General features: G+C 35.0%; 1 protein-coding gene across 1 annotated transcript in view; it reads left to right on the forward strand.

The window, feature by feature from the left end:
- MDGA2 (MAM domain containing glycosylphosphatidylinositol anchor 2) overlaps positions 1-19,381 on the forward strand; it is an 847,781-nt gene that overhangs the window by 740,190 nt on the left and 88,210 nt on the right. Inside the window, exon 10 of the mRNA XM_037047200.1 lies at positions 18,957-19,105. Coding sequence (XP_036903095.1) covers positions 18,957-19,105 — 149 coding nt within the window. The remainder of the gene's footprint in view (positions 1-18,956; positions 19,106-19,381) is intronic.

Raw genomic sequence — 19,381 nt, forward strand, 5'->3', positions numbered from 1 at the left:
ACGCTAACTGGACCTTAGTCTCCCCAATTTATTTCTGTGTTGTCTGTGGCTGCTTTCATGCTACAACAAGAAAGGTGAGTAGTTGTAGTAATAACCACATGGCTCATAAACCTAAAATATTTACCAACAAGCCCTTCATGGAAAAGTCAGCCAATCCTTGTTTTTTAGCAAAAATAATAGTAAAAATTAGGGCTTATAACATATTTAGAACTAGTATATCACAACAATAGCACAAATAATGGGATTACTTTGACCTATATTGTGGGAAGTGAGAAGTGAATAGAAGCTTCAGAAAATCAAGTGTGAAGTGAGATATATTATGTTCTACAATATTGACTTTTAAATAGAGGCAATTAAGGTAAAGTCACCCAGTTTTAGGTCTATAGAGACTTGTAAAAAGTTTTTTTTTAAAGCGGTGCATGAAAAGAACTAAAATATATTTGAATTTACTTCAAGATGTCACAGGAAAAGAGCAACAGATAAGCAAAGCAACAACAAAAACATTGGGAGGACAAGAAAATAAAGAGAAAGATGGTAAACTTTAACCCAATAACACAAAAATAATTACATGAAATTTAAATTACGTTAACAGTCCAATTAGTTATCAGAAAAATATAGGACTGGATTTATAAAAAAAACATGCAAACTAGCTACAAGATACTGCCATCTACAAGAAACACACTAACCGCAAAAACATACAGAGGGTGAAAGGAGAAGGATGGAGGAACCTAACATGCCGATAACAGATGGAAGAAAGCTCACACGACTACATTAATATCAGACAGAATGCACTTCATAGAAAGCGTGTAGGTGCTACAAAGGGACATTTGATACTAATAAAGAGAAGTTTATAGGAAAGACCTAACAGCTCTCTAAATATGTGCCTCTAATAATAGAGCTTCCAAATTCGTAAATAAAAAATTGCAAGGAAATATCCCATAATTACAGCTAAAGATTTTAACATCTATGAGTAATCAAGAAAATATGTACCCAGAAAATCACCAGTTTCAGAAAACCCGGAATATACTATCAAGCAAATTAAACTAATTGATATTTATAGATCATTACACTCAAAGTTGTAAACTATACTTGTACATTATTTCACCTCTATGTAACTGCTCACCATGATAGATAATATGCTGATCAAGTGTTTTTCTTGTAAGATTCAGAGCAGTCAAAAATGCCCACTGTCACCAGTCACAAATACTGTACTGCAGATTTGTATCACTGCAATAACACAAGAAAAGTAAATAAAATACCCAAAAACAGAAAAGAAGTAAAACTATTTCCATTCATAGATTAATAGTTGTTTTTGTAAACAATCCTAAAACTTTACAGGAAAATTGGTTTTCATTAATAAGAGTAGCATGGGATAAAAGTCAGTATGTAAAATTCATCATATTTCTATATAATAGTTATATCAGTGAAATTAAAATGTAAAAAATATTTCCATCACTGGCTGGTGTGGCTCACTGAGTTGAGTGCCGGCCTGTGAACCAAAGGGCCAGTGGTTCGAGTCCCAGTCAGGGCACTTGCCCGGGTTGTAGGCCAGGTCTCCAGTAGGGGACGCATGAGAGGCCAACACATTGATGTTTGTCTTCCACTCTGTCTTCCTCCCTTTCCAACTCTCTAAAAATAAGTAAATAAAATTTAAAAAATTCTAATTATATGAAAATATGAATAAATTTAATGAAGTATGCACAAGACATACACCGAAAATATAAAAAAATAAAGTTACTGAGAAAAATTAAGCAATATCAAAATAATCAAAGAAATTGCCTTGTTCATAAATTGGAAGCATGACTATTGTTTTGATGCTTCTTCTCTCCAAATTCATATATAGATTCAATGCAATATTAGGGAAGCTGCCTTCATGACTTTTTAAATTGCAAACTTACTCTAGATATTGTTTGGAAAACTAAGGTCCAATAATAGTTAAACATATGTTGGGGTGGAGAGGGTTCATACTAATTGATTTCAAAATTATTGTAAAACCACAATAGTCAAGATAGTGTGGTTATTTTTATTGAATTTTACTTTTGTTTTTTATCCTGTTACAGTTCCCACTTTTTCTCCCCTTTCCCACCTCCACTCAGTCACATCTTCTTCCCTTCTCAAGCCAATCCCCATGTTGTTGTCCCTGACTATGGTTTGTTCGTAAATGTTGTTTGGTTAATCCCTTCACCAACTTCCATTCTGCTTTCCTATAAACACTTGAATCAGTGAGATAGGATAGAGAATACAGAAATTGACCTTAATAGTCACATATACGATACATATATGGACAATTGAGTTTTTCAAAGTCACATAACCCATTGGGAAAATGATAGTCTTCTGAATAAATTGTGATAGGCCAACTGGACATTCATATTTAAAGATATATAAGCTTAATACCTCACACTACCCACAAGACTAATTTAAAATTGATTGTAGATATAAATATAAGAAGCTAAAACTATGAAATCCTAGAGAAAACATAAAAAAAAAATCTATACAAATTTGGAATGTGCAAAGATTTCCTAGAATGTAAACAAAATAAAGCACCACTCATTAAGAAGTAATATATGAACATCATCATGATTATAATCCTTTTGCTGTTTAAAAGACATCAGGAAGAAAAGGAAAGCCACAGACTGGAAGAAAATGTTTGAAAAGCATGTTTGTGACAAAGGCTCATGACCAGAATATATAAATCATTCTTAAAACTCAATAATAAGGCAACTAATTTAATTAAAAAATTGGCAAAGACTTGGATAGGTGATGCATAATAGAGCATGCAACTGATCAATAATTGCGTAAAACTGGTGGCCATCATTAGTTACTGGAGAAATGAAATTTAAACCACAAGGAAAATACTACACATACTTTGAAAAATCTGACAATACCAAGTGTTGATAAGAAAATAGAATAATTGAGCTTTCCATCCAGTGATCCCACCACTGGGTCTATACCCTAAGAACCCAGAATCACCAATTCAAAAGAACCTATGAACCTCAATGTTCATAGCAGTGTTATTTACAATAGCCAAGTGCTGGAAACAGCCTAAGTGCAAATCAGTAAATGAGTGGATCCAAGGACTGTGGTACATTTACACAATGGAATACTACACAGCAGAAAGAAAGAAGGCAACCATACCCTTCATGACAGCACACATGGAACCTGAGAGCATTATACTAAGTGAAATAAGCCAGATGGTGAAAGACAAACATCATATGATCTCACCTGTAAGTGGAACCTAGTCAGCAAAACAAACAAATGAGCAAAATAGAATCAGAGACTTGAAAATAAAGAACAAATAGACAGTGACCAGCCAGGAGGAGTGACGAGGATAACTGGGGAAATGGGTCACGGAGAATGGGGTAGATTGACTGTGGGAATGTGGGGTCAGGGGAGGGGTGAGCAATAGCGAAAATAGTGGGATAACTGAAACTGAACAACAATAAATGAAAAAAAATAATGAACATCTTCAGGTAAAAGCTTTAAAAATATTTATCTTAATTCAATAAGCCATTTTCTAATGTATAATTTAAACAGAAAAAAACCCAGAGTAACAAAGTATCACAGACTGCTTTTGGGAAAGCAAAATGGCATTGGCTATTTGAAAATTGCTTGTTGGTCTCTCATAATCTCAGACATGCACTTAGCAAGTTATCCTACTATTTCACTCCTAGATGATTGCCCAACAGTAATGAAAGTGTGTGTCTATACTAAGACTTATGCACAAACTTTAATAGCAGCTTTAATTGTAATAGCCTCGAACTGGAAATATCCCAAATATCCATTAACAGCTAAAAGGATACACAACATGTGATCTACTCATGAAAAGAAATTTCACTCAGTCATAACTGTGGGAAGAGCTTCAGATAGCACACACTTTTATGGAAGGATGAATTTTAAAAACAATATGTTGAGTGATCAGAATCAGACATCAAAGCTGCACAGTTGTTTGTTACATTTCTATTGATTTCCTGAGGAGGCAAAAGGAATGTTTAGTAGAAGGAAATAGCTTCTTATTTGGCCAGGGCTCAGTGACTATGGAGGGGCAGGAGGTAACTTTCTACCTGGATGGAAATCCTTTATATATGGGTTGAGGGTGGGGATTACATAGCACCTTATTTTCTAACTCATCGAAATAGGCTTTTAAAATGTATATATTTTATTATATTTAAATTATAATTCAGTGAAATACTACTGAATAAATGGATGATATTTGATAATTAAGGCAGAGTTGGAATGGGAGATATTTCATAATATAAATCACACTGTTCTATTTAATGCTGTCACGTATATAATTTTTCCAATCCATATTGTGTTAATATAGTCAAGGTATTTTTTAAAGTGAATTGTTCCTCAAGAATTCTTTGTTCCCTTTTTCTCCTCCTAACTTCTAAACTATTCTGGTTTAGACAAAGACACGAAAATGGTTGTCTTCACAGTATCTCCCTTCCCAGGATAACCATCGTTTCTCAATGATTCCCCTTACTTTAAGAGATAATGGCTGTTGCATTTAGAATATAACATGTTATATTCATGTTATATTTAGAATATATCATGTTACCAACATGATCATGTTGGTAATATAACATGTTGGTAACAAAGTTCATCAGAAAGATAGGAGCCAGGATTTGGAGGATTAACACTTTGCAAGCAAGACCATCACTGCTGAGTAGAATGAAGGAGAATAAAGTGGAGGCAGAAATATCAGCATAATGAGGTAGGTCACAGGATTGCAAAATTTTTCTCACAGCTTTCTGATATGATTTGGGGCAGGAATTAGGTATTGTTTGTAGAGACTAAGAAGATAACAGGCTGAAATCACACAGTTTTTGGTGAGAGAAAAAATAAAAACCTTCCTAGTATGTACTAACACCACAGAAGAATAAAAAAAAAGAAACCCCAATATAGAAATGAATACATATGTATGTGAATATTATATGTTTAGTATTTCTATTCTTTTTAAGGGTCTTTTTAGCATTTTTAGTACAGTTGGATTTTTAGTAGACATTGGGTGGAAAAAATAACTGATCTGTGAAAGAATCTGGAAATTTTAATTCTGTGGAATCAAAGCCATCTCCCAAACCTCCACGCGTCTAAGTGCCTGGCCTCTGCCCCTCGTCTGGGAGGGATGATCCATGGATGTGAGCACTGTGAAACTTGCAAAGGCGTGCCAGCATCACACTCAAGCAGGTGGGGAGAGAGATTCCACAGATGATTGCCCACAGACCGATCCATGCTCCTTTACACGAGAGATTTTGTGACAAAGCTCTAAGTTGAGAAAGTCAACAAAAGTTTTCTCAAATTCTTTTTGTGTTTCAGACCAGAAGATACAACCAAAGTACTTAAGAAATCTTCTTTCATCATTCTAATGAACTTTGTCTATTTCTAAAGAACCTGTGACAGTTACTAGAAGCCTCAGGGGGTAACTGCAAGCAGACACCTGTTTTGCAGTCAGATCCAGGCAATACTGCTTCTTAGCAGTAGGATAAGAGCTGTTATTTATGCTCTACTCAGTTTCTCATGCCATGAATCTTATTCATAGATCTTTTAGTTATTCTTAGAGAGTCACAGCAGTTCAGTTTCAATAACTATTGAACAATTTTCTTTATTCACATCTAAATCCACTTTATTAATTCGAGTTATATGTTTGGGTGAAAATAAATGTCCTAGAAGATAAACAGTACACCTTCTGGGCTCCTCTCCAACTCACTCGAACACCTCTTGCTCCCTGCCTAAATGATATTCAGCACATTCATATTCAGCGATGGACCACCCACATATGCAGCAACAGCACTTGCCAGAAAGTTAATGTGGCCCGTAAGTACACTCTCGAATGTTCAGTTCTCAAAGCCTGAGAGCCACTGGCTCATCCATCTGTTCCCCTCCGCATGTGCTCCTCAACCGATGCTCCTTTCAATGAACACAAAGCCTTTAGATATTTTGTAACTGTTAAGTTTTTAGGAAATGTACAGCTTTAAGAAATACACTTATTTGCAGCTTATTATTTATTCATTCTATCTGAGTTGAAATCTTTAATGAAATACATGTAGTTCTCATTCTAGACATTTAGTTCATCCTACTTTCATTAACTTGTGGATGGACGATGCTTTCAGACAATGATGTAATAGAGGGCATTCCTGGTTCAGTCCCAGGGTTAAGTTATAATTTAGGTTCCGGTACTCACAATGAGCAGAGTAGGGATCTTTTTTGGATCAGTGAAAGTGGCACCTTAGGAAAGGCCCCAGCTTGTACAGTACTTGTGTATGGACTAAAAGAAAACTGTCTGTTTCTTGAAGCAGATATAGCTCTGATACCAGGGCACAAGTGGCTGCAAGAGAAATAGCGCCTGAATTCAGTCCCGCTTACCCCTTCGCCCAGGCACACTTTTAAAAATATATATTTTATTGATTATGCCATTACAGTTGTCCCATTCCCCCTCCCCCTTATTTCCTCTCCACTCTGCACACCCCTTCCCCCATCCCCTCTTTAGTTCATGTCCATGTGTCACAAGTTCTTTAGCTTCTATATTTCCCATACTATTCTTGCCCTCCCCCTGTCTATTTTCTACCTACCATCTACCCTACTTATTCTCTGTACCTTCTCCCCCTTCTCCTCCTCCCACTCCCCTTTTGCTAACCCTCTATGTGATCTCCATTTCTATGTTTCTGCTCCCAATCTAGCTGTCCTCTTAGTTTGCTTTTGTTTTAGGTGTGGTTGTTAATAACTGTGAGTTTGCTGTCCTTTCATTGTTCATATTTTTATCTTCTTTTTCTTAGATAAGTCCCTTTACGTATAATAAGGGCCTGGTGATGATGAACCCCTTTGCCCAGGCACACTGCGTAGTGAGCAGCCACACCCAGGAGGTGGGGTGTTATGATAAAAAGGGCCCGGACAGTGTGGGTTCAGAATGTAGCTTTGTCGCTCACCAGTTGCTTACTACAAGGCAAAATGTTTAAGATCACTAATCTTGGCAGAAAACTCTACTTGAACAATTAAAATTTTTTAAAAGTCTCATAAAAAAGATCACTAATCTCCACTTTCATCTTTTGTAACAGGAAAATGAAAGAATATTCTTATCCTGAAGTGAATATTACAAAACATAATGTATGCAAGTTGCTTAGCATAGTACCTGACCAATACCAAGAACAACAGAAGAGCCTTTAAAAATTTTTGTTTTGGGGGGGAAAACATTAGGCACTCATTTCTCCTTTAGCCTACAAAGAATTATTTTCTCCCCTAGGTTAAGCTTTGTCCTAATGCTTCAGAAGCCACAATTGGGAAATTTTCTGTGCTCAGGGAGAACCCAGGAAACAGGCTTACAAAGTTATGGATAGAAAGACATCAGTGAAAAGCATTTGATGGTAATTTCATGAGAATTCATCCATCTACATAGACATATTTATAGTATAAAAAGGAAAAAGAAAAATCCAGTAACTGAAGGTTTTTACAAGACTGAACAAAAATAAATTCAACCTCTAAAATCGACATATTACATTGTCTATGGGATTTTCTCTTGTTTTGGTATACTGTACTTGATATTTTGTATATTGGTATACCGGCACACACTTTTTTTCAGTTACATAATTCAGATTCACATAGAATTTTCCCACACTACACACAACTTCAAGGGAGAAGGTGTTGCCCATTCCTTGACTGTCCTTTTGATAGAAGCTGGAATAAGAAAAGAAGGATAGATGGGAGAGCTGAAGTGACTGGCATTTGGATTACCAGTGAGAAGTCTTTGTGCATTGCCAGAAAAAGCAAGGAAAGGTTTTAGAGGTTTATAAAAATATAGGCCCTAGGAAATAAGCACATATTTCAGTCGTTCCATATATTGGCTCATACATACTCTTGGTTACTGGATACAGGCATCTTATAGGGGATGCAGATGCTATTTCTGCTTCCATTCTGTCCAGGTAAGAATTAGCAATCGAGTTTCTAAATTGCTAGATACTTCAGGGGTTTAGATACTGGGTTCTCCAGCAGTATTTCTTGGGTATGGGCACAGAATGAGGCAGGAGAAACAGAACTCTTCAGAGAACAAGAGTGTACTCAGTATTACTACAAACCAGCACACTTGTAACAAGGAGACAGTCACTACACACAGGGGATTGGTGCTTTTCCTGGGAATGGCATACCATGTATATAATCATTTTTTAAAAACACTCTGGTTTTGCTTCTGTCTTTTGAAGTCTAATGACATCTAGGGAATTTCTTCTTCAAAGCCAATTATGTCTCTGCTCCCCATGCTACCATGTGCGTATGTTTGCAGGAATTGGGTCATTAACACACATGGTTGTGATATATTACAGAATTGGTGTGGTTCTTGAAAGGGTAGCCTATACAGTTTTACATGCAAGCAAAGAGAATCACGGTGTTGACTTAGAACTGTCATTGTGACTGAGCCAAATATAGCCCTCCAGACGGTCTCCCTCTCCCTCTGACACTTGACATGTACTCCTATTAATTAAATCTATTTTTCAATGTAAATGGAAAGAAATAGTTTTGTATTCCCTCTGACTTGGGAATATTTGCTGCAGTATTTTTGAAAAGAGGTATTTCTCGTAATTTTATTTTATCTTGGCATTCCCAAAACAATATACAGTGAAGAAGATAGGGATCGAAGCCTTTTGGTTTGAAAGCCAGCTTTATTTGTATATTTAGGTACAGGGTGTAACCTCTCTTCTTTCTCATAAACCATTCATTTGGATCTTTTTGACGGGCGATCTGCAGGCCAGACAAGGTAGTTGCCTGTGTTGGCACAGTAATTATGATCTCGTTAACCTTCAAGATTTGCAGTGGAAGCCAAGTATTATCCTTTTGCATGTTTGCACTTCCAACCTCTGTAAAGACTAAAGTAAGTTAATATTTTTGAAGGTAGTGTGTAAACTGTAAATTCTTATATAAATTTGAAATACAATTCTCATCCCTCAAGTTTTTTCTTGCTCCATAAGAAATAGTTTTTCTTGCTCAATAAGGTTATGGTTGAGTGCTAAATTAAATAGAATAACTTTTAAACAGCAAACTGAGACAAAAAATTCTGGTGTGTGTACCAAGTTCCAGACAGTGTATTGACAAGCGAAGACCCTTGGGCAAGAGCTATAAATATAAGGGGATAGTTGAAGTACATAATTAAAGGTCTGCCTTGTCTTCCTTCTCTTCTTGCAAGTCTCTCCTTCACTAACAGTCAGCCATCTCTCCTCCTAGAGGAGCTCACCAGACTGTTTTTTAGACCATGTGGCTTTTATACACATAAGACTTACTTAGATATTTGGAAGTAAAATATCAGTGAATTTATAATTTTTATTTCTAGGCTTCCTCTAAACCCTTACCAGTTTTCTATTTGCATGCCAAATGCGAAAGCCAATCATTTCATCAAGTCTAAACCATCTTTTAAAATTTTGGATCTGATTCTAATCTAAGCTTAGTTTGGGGAAAAACTTATATTTTGCACCACTTTTGGCAAAATATATTCAAGGTTTAGGGCAAAAGGACAGCTTAAGTGGAAATGTTATCAGGTAAATGCATGTGTTTATTTTATATTACAAAAGACAATTGTAGGTATTTGGTGTGTAAACCAATAGGGGTCAGAGGTGACTTAATTTTGTTAAAATATGAATTGCTTCCCAAAAGTCATTTTGGGGAGTGAGAAAACTACTTCAGTAGTTTTATTTTGAAAAAGCGTAACCTACAAAGAAAGTCATAATGTGACCAAACAAACCATACCCTATGCTTGGGCAAATTTGAAAGCTTTCAATAAAGATCCCAGTGATTTGTAAAAACTGACACTATTGTCAATAATTTTATTATTTAGTCAATCAATAAACTTGATGTCTGGGGCTGTGAATCAAGGTCTTGAGCACTGAGGTGTGGTCACTGGGCGATTTGCCTGAGTGTGGTTTTCACAGCCCTGCAGAAGAGAATTGATCCACATAAAGGATGAATAAACCGGTAATGTTGCAAATTTTTTTAAAATGTCATAACAATGACTGGTCATTTAAAAATGTATTGGCTGTCTCTAAATAGGAAAAGAAAATTAGATAAACGCATCTATATCTCAAATACACAGGTATTTAACCTAAAGATTTAGTAAGGTTATAAATTATTACAAGTTTTACATTTTTTTTTGCAAAGTCCACACAATCATTAACAAAGAGATGTTGTTATTGACTTCACAGCTGTGTAATTCAGTTGTTATGTTTTTGTTTCCTGCACGATACCGATGAGCATTCCTGTTGAACAAATTCCTGATGCCAGTCAGTTGTGTTGCTGCTCTGACATCCACCTTAATTCTAGAATAAATTGTTCTTTATTAGATACAATAGTTGCTTTTGTTAAGTATTACTTACATGTTTTCCATTTCTTCTTCATATTAATTTACCATCTTTCCAGTCAAATGAGAATAGACATAATCCATCAATTTAGTAATAATTCCTTTATTACTTTCAATGAGATAAAGACTAATATTAAATATCACATGGCTGAATATCAAATATAGGTAATAGAGATGAGCACATTGATTCTTTTAAAACAATTTTCTTTGGCTTCACAAAAGTAGACTTTTTTTTCTCAAACTAGTCTTTATGCCTTACTTTCACAACATTTTTATATGGCTTTAAATAAAAACAATAAGCTTTCAGAAGAATAGGACACCATGAGGTGACAGAGTTTTTCACTCCTTTTCCAGGATAAAAATACATGAAGTTCTTTTCCATGTCATTTAGAAACTCTAGTGCCCATTCAGTCTCTGAAGATTGAAAATGTAAGAGTCTATGCACAATACCCACTCAGGGGACCAGTGATGATTACTTGTTTTTATTCAATAATTTTTTAATTTCTCAGTGTTTCGTTACTTCCCAGATCATGTATTTTTTTACTGTTGTTCAATTACAGTTGTCCCCATTTTCCCCCTTTACTCTCTCCCCTGCCCCACCCAGCCCCCACCTCCCACATTCAACCTTTCCCCCCTTGTTTTTGTCCATGGTGTTTTATTTTAAAGTTTAAATTGTTATCAATACAACTTAAATTTTAACTTTAAATTGTACTGATTTAATTGTTATTAAATAATTTTTATTTCTATTATAATTGTTATATAACGATTATAACAATTGTTAAAACAATTGTTATAATTGTTGTGAATATATTATGTTTCATACTTTGTAAGTGTGTTTTTATTGAATTCCTTCATGACTACCATTTTTGAATATTGATTTAATGCTCCTTTAATTATTTCATATCACTGAGTTCTTTCACACTGGGAAATAAAAATCAGTAGATTCACTATGAGTTTCTTTTCTCCCACTGAAGTGAGTACTGGTTAAAATAATTTGAGAACAATTGAACTATAAGGCAAATATGAAACATCTTCTCATATCCAACAAGACACTTCATAAATTAGCAGTGACCTGCATGCCTTTGTGTCAGCTGTTGTGATAAGAGAGAGGAGAATATTTTTGTTTTTCAAAGGTCCACGTTTTGGAACTTTTTTTTTTAAATATTTATTTATTTATCTTTAGAGGGGAAGGAGAGAGGGAGAGAAACATCAATGTATGGTTGCCTTTCGTGCGTCCCCTGCTGGGAGTTGGCCTGCAGAGAACCCGCCTGCAACCCAGGCGTGTGCCCTGACTGGGAATCGAACCGCGATCCTCTGGTTCACAGGCCTGTGCTCAATCCACTGAGCTACACCAGCCAGGGCTTGGAACATTTTCTTGTGTGTGTTACTAATGTTTCATTTTTAATTCATACTTATTGAGACTCAGTTGGGGGAAATCTCTGCAGCCTCAGTGAAAGCCTGTCCTTTAGGAGCAACTTGGTGCTGGATCTACTCAGGCTCCCCAGGCGGTCTCACAGGCCAAGGACAATGTTTTGGTTAATGTAGTCTTTTTGTCGTCTTCTGACTAGGCTGATGAGGGGCAGCTTTATCTAGGATATACTAGGGCCTGAGATTGATGTTTTCACTAATGTTGATCAAATATCCTGGCCTCATTTCCAATGTCTCATCTTGGACTGGCTCATTAACCTCATTTCTCACGGGCCTAAAATGCAGCTCCCAAGGATACAAAGCAACAACACTTCTTTTCCCCCTAAGTTCTTACTCATTGTTTGGTTTTCAGTTTGTTGTTTTTGAGCCCTGAGAAATAATTCTTTTTTGCATGTAAACCTAAGTATATAAAAAAGATTTTGTTAAATTTGAAGCTAGCATTTTCAGATCAGGAAAATAACGTCATAGCCTCTTATTCTTTTACTTTCAACTTTACACATAATATCCTATTTTGCAACCTCAATTTAATCGCTTTTTACAAGCTATATGCAAAATTGAATGACTGTACTTTTACATAAATTCTATTTAAAACTTTGAATGACAGAAATTATTCTCTGTGTATATATTAAGAAAAAATTTTTAAATTTAAGGTCCTTATATAATCATACATGATATATCTAAAAATTATCCGCTAGTTCAGATAATGAATGTAGTTCTAGGTCAGTTAGTATATTTAAACTGGAACAATGTTGCATAAGAATAAAACTAGAATATAAAAGAGAAAGAATATTTTTGGCATGCTTATTAAAGGACAAACAAAAAGACCCAGAGTATAAAAAAGGAAAGAACATTATGATTTTTCTTTTCCTATTCAACCAGCAGGTATCATGTGTGGTTGTAAGACCTAGGATTATTGTAAGGATATATATCCTTAGTAGTACTGCGAGCTTCTTACAAAATGAGAATAAAAACATTATATATGATTTTTCTTGAAATCAGAGAAGTTTGTATGTTTTTCAAATTTTAAGATGAATTTCTCAAACACAATCAGAAATATTTTTTCTTTGTAAAAGAGATTTGTATTAAATCTCAGAGATTTAATACAAATTATCTCAGAGATATAAGCTGACATATCTATATGTAACTATTACTACTCAAAAAATTTATCAGTAATTATTTTTTCTAATCAATATTATTTATGCATCATCTGAAACCATTTTTTTCACCCTAATGTAAAAGTGGCACAATTATTCAACTAAAATAAATATTTATGTTAATTTCATGAACCAAAGTCAAAATTTTAAGTGGGTCCTGTTGCAATTGATTATTTATTTATATCAATTTATGTATATCAATATCATTTCTATACTATTTATAATTTTTTGTTATAAGAGACATTAGAATATATCACCTCTACATTATTTTCTAATATAATGCTCTGTTAAAAATTATTACATATGATATTAATTATATGTAATGATGTTATGTCAATGCAGACATAATAAAGTATTTTTTTTAAGGATTTTATTTATTTATTTATTTTCAGGGGGGAAGGAGAGAGGGGGAGAAACATCAATGTATGGCTGCCTTTTGTGCATCCCCTGCTGGTAGTTAGCCTGCAAGGAACCAGCCTGCAACCCAGGCATGTGCCCTGACTGGGAATCGAACCTCGATCGTCTGGTTCGCAGGCCCGTGCTCAATCCACTGAGTTACGCCAGCCAGGGCTAATAAAGTATTTTTTTAAAATACATTGGAAAGCCTTTGTAATAGGCTGCAGTTAAATACAAAAATGATGATGGAATTTTACACTATAACCTAATCTATGTGGATGATTTAAATGAGAGATTGTAGCTTAATTTTCTTTAATTTGTATTGAATTTATTGGACTGACATTGGTATAATACATCAACTATATGTTGTATTGTGTGAAGGAGATGCCAAAGTCAAGTCTCCTTCTAACACCATTTATGCCCCCTAAACCCTCTTCTACTTCCCACTACCCTCTTTCCCTCTGGCAATCACCTTACTGTTGCCTGTGTCTATGAAGGGTTTTTTTTTTCTGCTTAATTCCTTCAGCTTTTTCATCTAGCCCCACAACTCCCTCTCCTCTGCCAGCTGTCAGTCTGCTCTCTGTATCTATGAATCTGTTTCTACTTTGTTTATTTTGTCATTTAGATTTCAGATATAAGTGAAATCATATAGTACTTATCTTTCTCTCACTGGCTTATTTCACTTAGCATGATCCCTGATGTCCATCCTTGCTGTCACAAAGCTAAAGTTTTCTTCCATTTTACAGTAGTGTAGTATTCCAGCTTTTCACCCACTCATCTGCTGATGGACTCTTGGGCTGCTGCTAAATCTTGGCTATTGCATGTAGTGCTTTAATAAACATGGGGTGCATATATTCTTTTGAATTAGTGTTTTGGGTTCTTTCAGGTATATTCTTAGAAGTGGAGTCAATGACCATGAGGCAGTTCCATTTTTAATTTTTTGGTTAACTCAATACCGTTTTCCAGAGTGGCTCCACTAATCTACATCCCCACCAGCAGTCCACTAGGGTTCTCGTCTCTCCACATCCTCGCCAGCATGTACTGTCTGTTGATGTATTGATGATAGCCATTCTGACAGGTGTGACAGGTGATATCTCATTATAGTTTTAATTTGCATTTCTCTGATGATTAGTGACATTAAGAATCTTTTCATATGCCTATTGGCCATCTGTATGTCCTCTTTGAAGAAGTATCTATTCAGGGCTTTTGTCCATTTTTTATTGGATTTTTTTTCTCTTTTTGTTGTGGAGTCATAAATTCTTTACAAATTTTGGATATTAACCCCTTATCAGATGTATCATTGGTGAATATGTTCCCTCATTCCGTGGGTTTTTTTCACTTTGTTGATGGTTTTCCTTGCTGTGCAAGATCTTTTTAGTTTGATGTATCTCATTTGTTTATTTTCTTTTTGTTTCCAATGCCTGAGGGATAGATCAGAAAATCTATTTCTATAAGAAATGTCTGAGATTTTACTGCCTATATTTTCTTTAAGATTTTTTAATGGATTCAAGTCTAACATTTAAGTCTTTTATTACCTTGAAATTAGATCTTTTTTAAATTTTATNCATATATTCTTTTGAATTAGTGTTTTGGGTTCTTTCAGGTATATTCTTAGAAGTGGAGTCAATGACCATGAGGCAGTTCCATTTTTAATTTTTTGGTTAACTCAATACCGTTTTCCAGAGTGGCTCCACTAATCTACATCCCCACCAGCAGTCCACTAGGGTTCTCGTCTCTCCACATCCTCGCCAGCATGTACTGTCTGTTGATGTATTGATGATAGCCATTCTGACAGGTGTGACAGGTGATATCTCATTATAGTTTTAATTTGCATTTCTCTGATGATTAGTGACATTAAGAATCTTTTCATATGTCTATTGGCCATCTGTATGTCCTCTTTGAAGAAGTATCTATTCAGGGCTTTTGTCCATTTTTTATTGGATTATTTTTCTCTTTTTGTTGTGGAGTCATAAATTCTTTACAAATTTTGGATATTAACCCCTTATCAGATGTATCATTGGTGAATATGTTCCCTCATTCCGTGGGTTTTTTTCACTTTGTTGATGGTTTTCCTTGCTGTGCAAGATCTTTTTAGTTTGATGTATCTCATTTGTTTATTTTCCTTTTGTTTCCAATGCCTGAGGGATAGATCAGAAAATCTATTTCTATAAGAAATGTCTGAGATTTTACTGCCTATATTTTCTTTAAGATTTTTTAATGGATTCGAGTCTAACATTTAAGTCTTTTATTACCTTGAAATTAGATCTTTTTTAATTTTTTTTAAAGATTTTATTTATTTATCTTTAGAGGGGAGAGAGGGAGAGAAACATCAATGTATGGTTGCCTTTCGTGCGTTCCCTGCTGGGAGTTGGCCTGCAGGGAACTGGCCTGCAACCCAGGCATGTGCCCTGACTGGGAATCGAACCTCGATCATGTGGTTTCGCAGACCCTTGCTCAATCCACTGAGCTACACCAGCCAGGGCCTTAAATTTTATTTATTTATCTTTAGAGGGGAAGGGAAGGAGAGAGGGAGAGAAATATCAATGTATGGTTGCCTCTCATGAGTCCCCTGCTGAGAACCGGCCTGCAACCTAAACATGTGCCCTGACTGGGAATCGAACCCCGATCGTGTGGTTCGCAGGCCCGCACTCAATCCACTGAGCTACACCAGCCAGGGATCTTGAAATTAGATCTTGATAAACAAATTCATATTATTAACAGGGTCACAAAGATTTTTAAAAATATGTCAGGGTCAAGCTGCTTCAATAACCTTGAAACATTTAGAAAAACAATTAGTACTAGAAATATCACAATTTTCATTTATTATGACATTCAGCCAATTACACTCCTGGCAGTCAACAAACAATAAAATTAGACTGAAGATAATAGAAGCATGAAATGGAATTTGTAAATAAGTATGCTTAAAACAATGGAAATAATATAGTTTAAGGCCAATATTCCATAGCGCCCTGTATATGTGAGACTGAGAGATAACTTAATGGCTGTCCTGGGGGCAGTCATTTATCTCAGCCCTGCTGGATGGCTATTGGGTGTTGACTAAATGCCTCTAAGTAGAGGGAAATCACAATCCACTGAGGTAAGTCAATCCATATTCAGAGGGGATTGGTAGAACGTTTCTAAATCTAAATATGTTTTTTAAGTCACTCACTGGTCTTCATCTTCTTCCGTAAATCTGATTAATATTTAGTCTGATTTTCTTTCTCTGTGATAGTTTCAATTCCTAGAAAACTTCATTTGCCCATTTTTAGAAGGTCTGTTTTCTTGTCCATGCTAAGTAGCCTCTTGTTGTGACTCCATACTCTCTTTGTTTCTATGTAAATGCACCATTCATTTACTTAAAAAATGTTGCTTAGAACTAAATCTAATACCCCTGTGTTTTCTCCTTGATTAAAAAACAAAAGCAACTTCTCTTTCCCTTGCAAATACATAAAGAGAAAAAACATTAAGATTCTTACCTCCATTCGATCTAGATACCACCCTCTAATGAAAACACTGTAGGTTTTTTCAGATTACTCACTTAAGCAGCTCATTACTTCATGTAAGAATTTTGGAAGCATATTTTTAATCAAAATCCCTAGCTCTTTATTTAAGCTACTACTAAATGCACCTCCTTAAAAAACAAAGCATAATTTGGTAGGCATAAAATAGACAGGGGGCAGTTAAGAATAGTATAGGAAATAGAGAAGCCAAAGAACTTACCTGTACAACCCATGGACATGGACTAAGAGAAGGGGGTGCTGGAGGGAGGGAGGGAGGGTGCAGGGTAAAGGGGGATAAAGGGGAGAGAAAAATGGGACAACTGTAATAGGATAATCAATAAAATGTACCTAAAATATTATTTTGGGAAATCTGGTCTTAAGTACAAGGTGTCAATGGTGTTTTGGATATCAATTTCTTCATTCAATATATTGTTTTTCTTTCACCTAGATTTTGCTCTTATTCTTATGAACAGGTATTTGTGCTATCATTTAATAAGTAACAGTATCGCATGACATAAAGAAGTAATGCAATGAATGTGATGGTTCTTTTCTAGAGAACTTCTTCTATGCAAGATTCTTTGTATAGCATTGTAACTCAACGGAATGGATGCTTATGGAACATTTTTTAATGCACACAATTTTACATTTGCTACTTTTACAATTGTTACTAAAATTCAGATATTTAATTCAATGTATTTAATTTTGCTACTAAACCTGTCAAAAATTAACTTTATCTTATTTCACATTATTTTTTCCTTGTGATTCTCTCCAGAAAAACAAATGCCTTCATTTTCATTCTTAGTGTTCAAAATCCATTTTTTGCCTGTGATAAATTTTTATAAATCAACTAGTGCGCAGTCCCTAGATGACAGCTGACTTACTGAAGGAATATCAAAAGCCAAATAAGAGACATTTCTGCACATAAACCAAAGGAGGAAAAATCCAGGAGTGCATTTAACATTTAATATAATTGTAAAAGGTTGTTAAATGAGGGATGATAAATGTAAAACTTATTAACTTATCATCCAGTATGAATTACAAAGCTATTTGAAAAGTCTGAGAAATGTACACAATTTCTATGAAGACAGAGGCTATAACTCCTCATTCATTTTCATATTCAATGCCTAGTACACTACTTGGTATTTAATAGGCTCTCACTAAATATCATTGATTCAATAACTAAATGTAGTATTGGTAAAAAAAAATGGGATGTGTGAAAAATCTACATTTCAGAACATCAGGAAATTTGATCTATAATTTCAAATAGTCTGTGTGCTATTCAGTTTGACAAACAAAAAAGAAATGTTTTATATGTTATATATGTTATATGCACTTCAAATATTCTTAAAAACTTCATTATTGACCAAAGTTCTTGTGTTATTGTTAAGTTTTGTTTGGATAATTTCAAGTTTATTAACTAAAAACATGAGTAACATAAACAACACTTTTTTTTATTTTCATTCGTTTTTTGACAGACTTGATCACTCAGTTGCTGACATATTTCTTTTGGCTTCGTGGATGCCACGTCTTTTTTATTTTTCTCCTATTTACCAGTTGTTTCCTGTCAGGCCTTTGTGGTCTTCTCTTCCCACATCTCTTCACCTTGAATTGCGCCAGTGGTCAGACCTCGTTTTCTGACCTCCACTTACTCACACTCTTGATAGTATCTTCAGTCTCAGGGCTTTCCATCTAAAATATATACGTATGCCTCTGGTTAGCAGTTATATCTCCAACCCTGGCCTTTCCTGAATTCTAGACTAATATATCCCCCTGGATATCTTTATTTAAATCATTCAAATTGTTCAAAAATAACTCCCTGATCTTCTCGTTCCAAATTTGACCCTCCCCAAAATTTTAATCGTATTTTATGGAAATTCCAATCTTTCAGTTTTTAGGTAAAAAAAAATTGTAATTATCTTTTACTCTTTCCTTCCTCTCAGACTGCTAATCTAATCAACCACATGGAATCCTCGTGCATCTATTCTCGAAATTCTCCAGGAAATTGATTAGATTTTCCTAACATGACTTTTCAAATTCAAGAGCTACTTATGGAACTCATAGTGGAAAATGGAAAACGGGACGAAAAGATAAAGTATATTGAACTGTAATATGTCATCATTCAACTTTAAGCACTCTTTCTGTTTTTAGGAAAGGCCTATGCTCCGGAATTCTATTATGACACCTATAATCCGGTGTGGCAAAACAGACACCGGGTTTACTCCTACAGTCTCCAGTGGACTCAAATGAACCCTGACGCAGTGGATCGGATTGTGGCATACCGGCTGGGTATTAGGCAGGTGAGAAACCTACTGGGTGGCTCTTCTTTTTAATTTGGGATCCTCCGTGAAGACATTCTTACTATAGTGTGTTGCTATTTTAATTGTTTTGCGTGAATTTCATAATATAGTTTTCTATATGAAAGATAAAATTCCTCTACACAGGGCTGTTCTTAATGACTTCTGAAACTTTGAAATTAATTTATGCATATATATCTATGACAGCAGACATATTAAAGTAACATCCTTTGAGCCTTCTAAATTCTTCACCGCTAGATTTGTTATAGGAATTACATG

This window comes from Sturnira hondurensis, unplaced genomic scaffold (assembly GCF_014824575.4).
Source record: "Sturnira hondurensis isolate 20B ecotype Veracruz unplaced genomic scaffold, ASM1482457v3 Scaffold0005329, whole genome shotgun sequence".
Taxonomy (NCBI): domain Eukaryota; kingdom Metazoa; phylum Chordata; class Mammalia; order Chiroptera; family Phyllostomidae; genus Sturnira; species Sturnira hondurensis.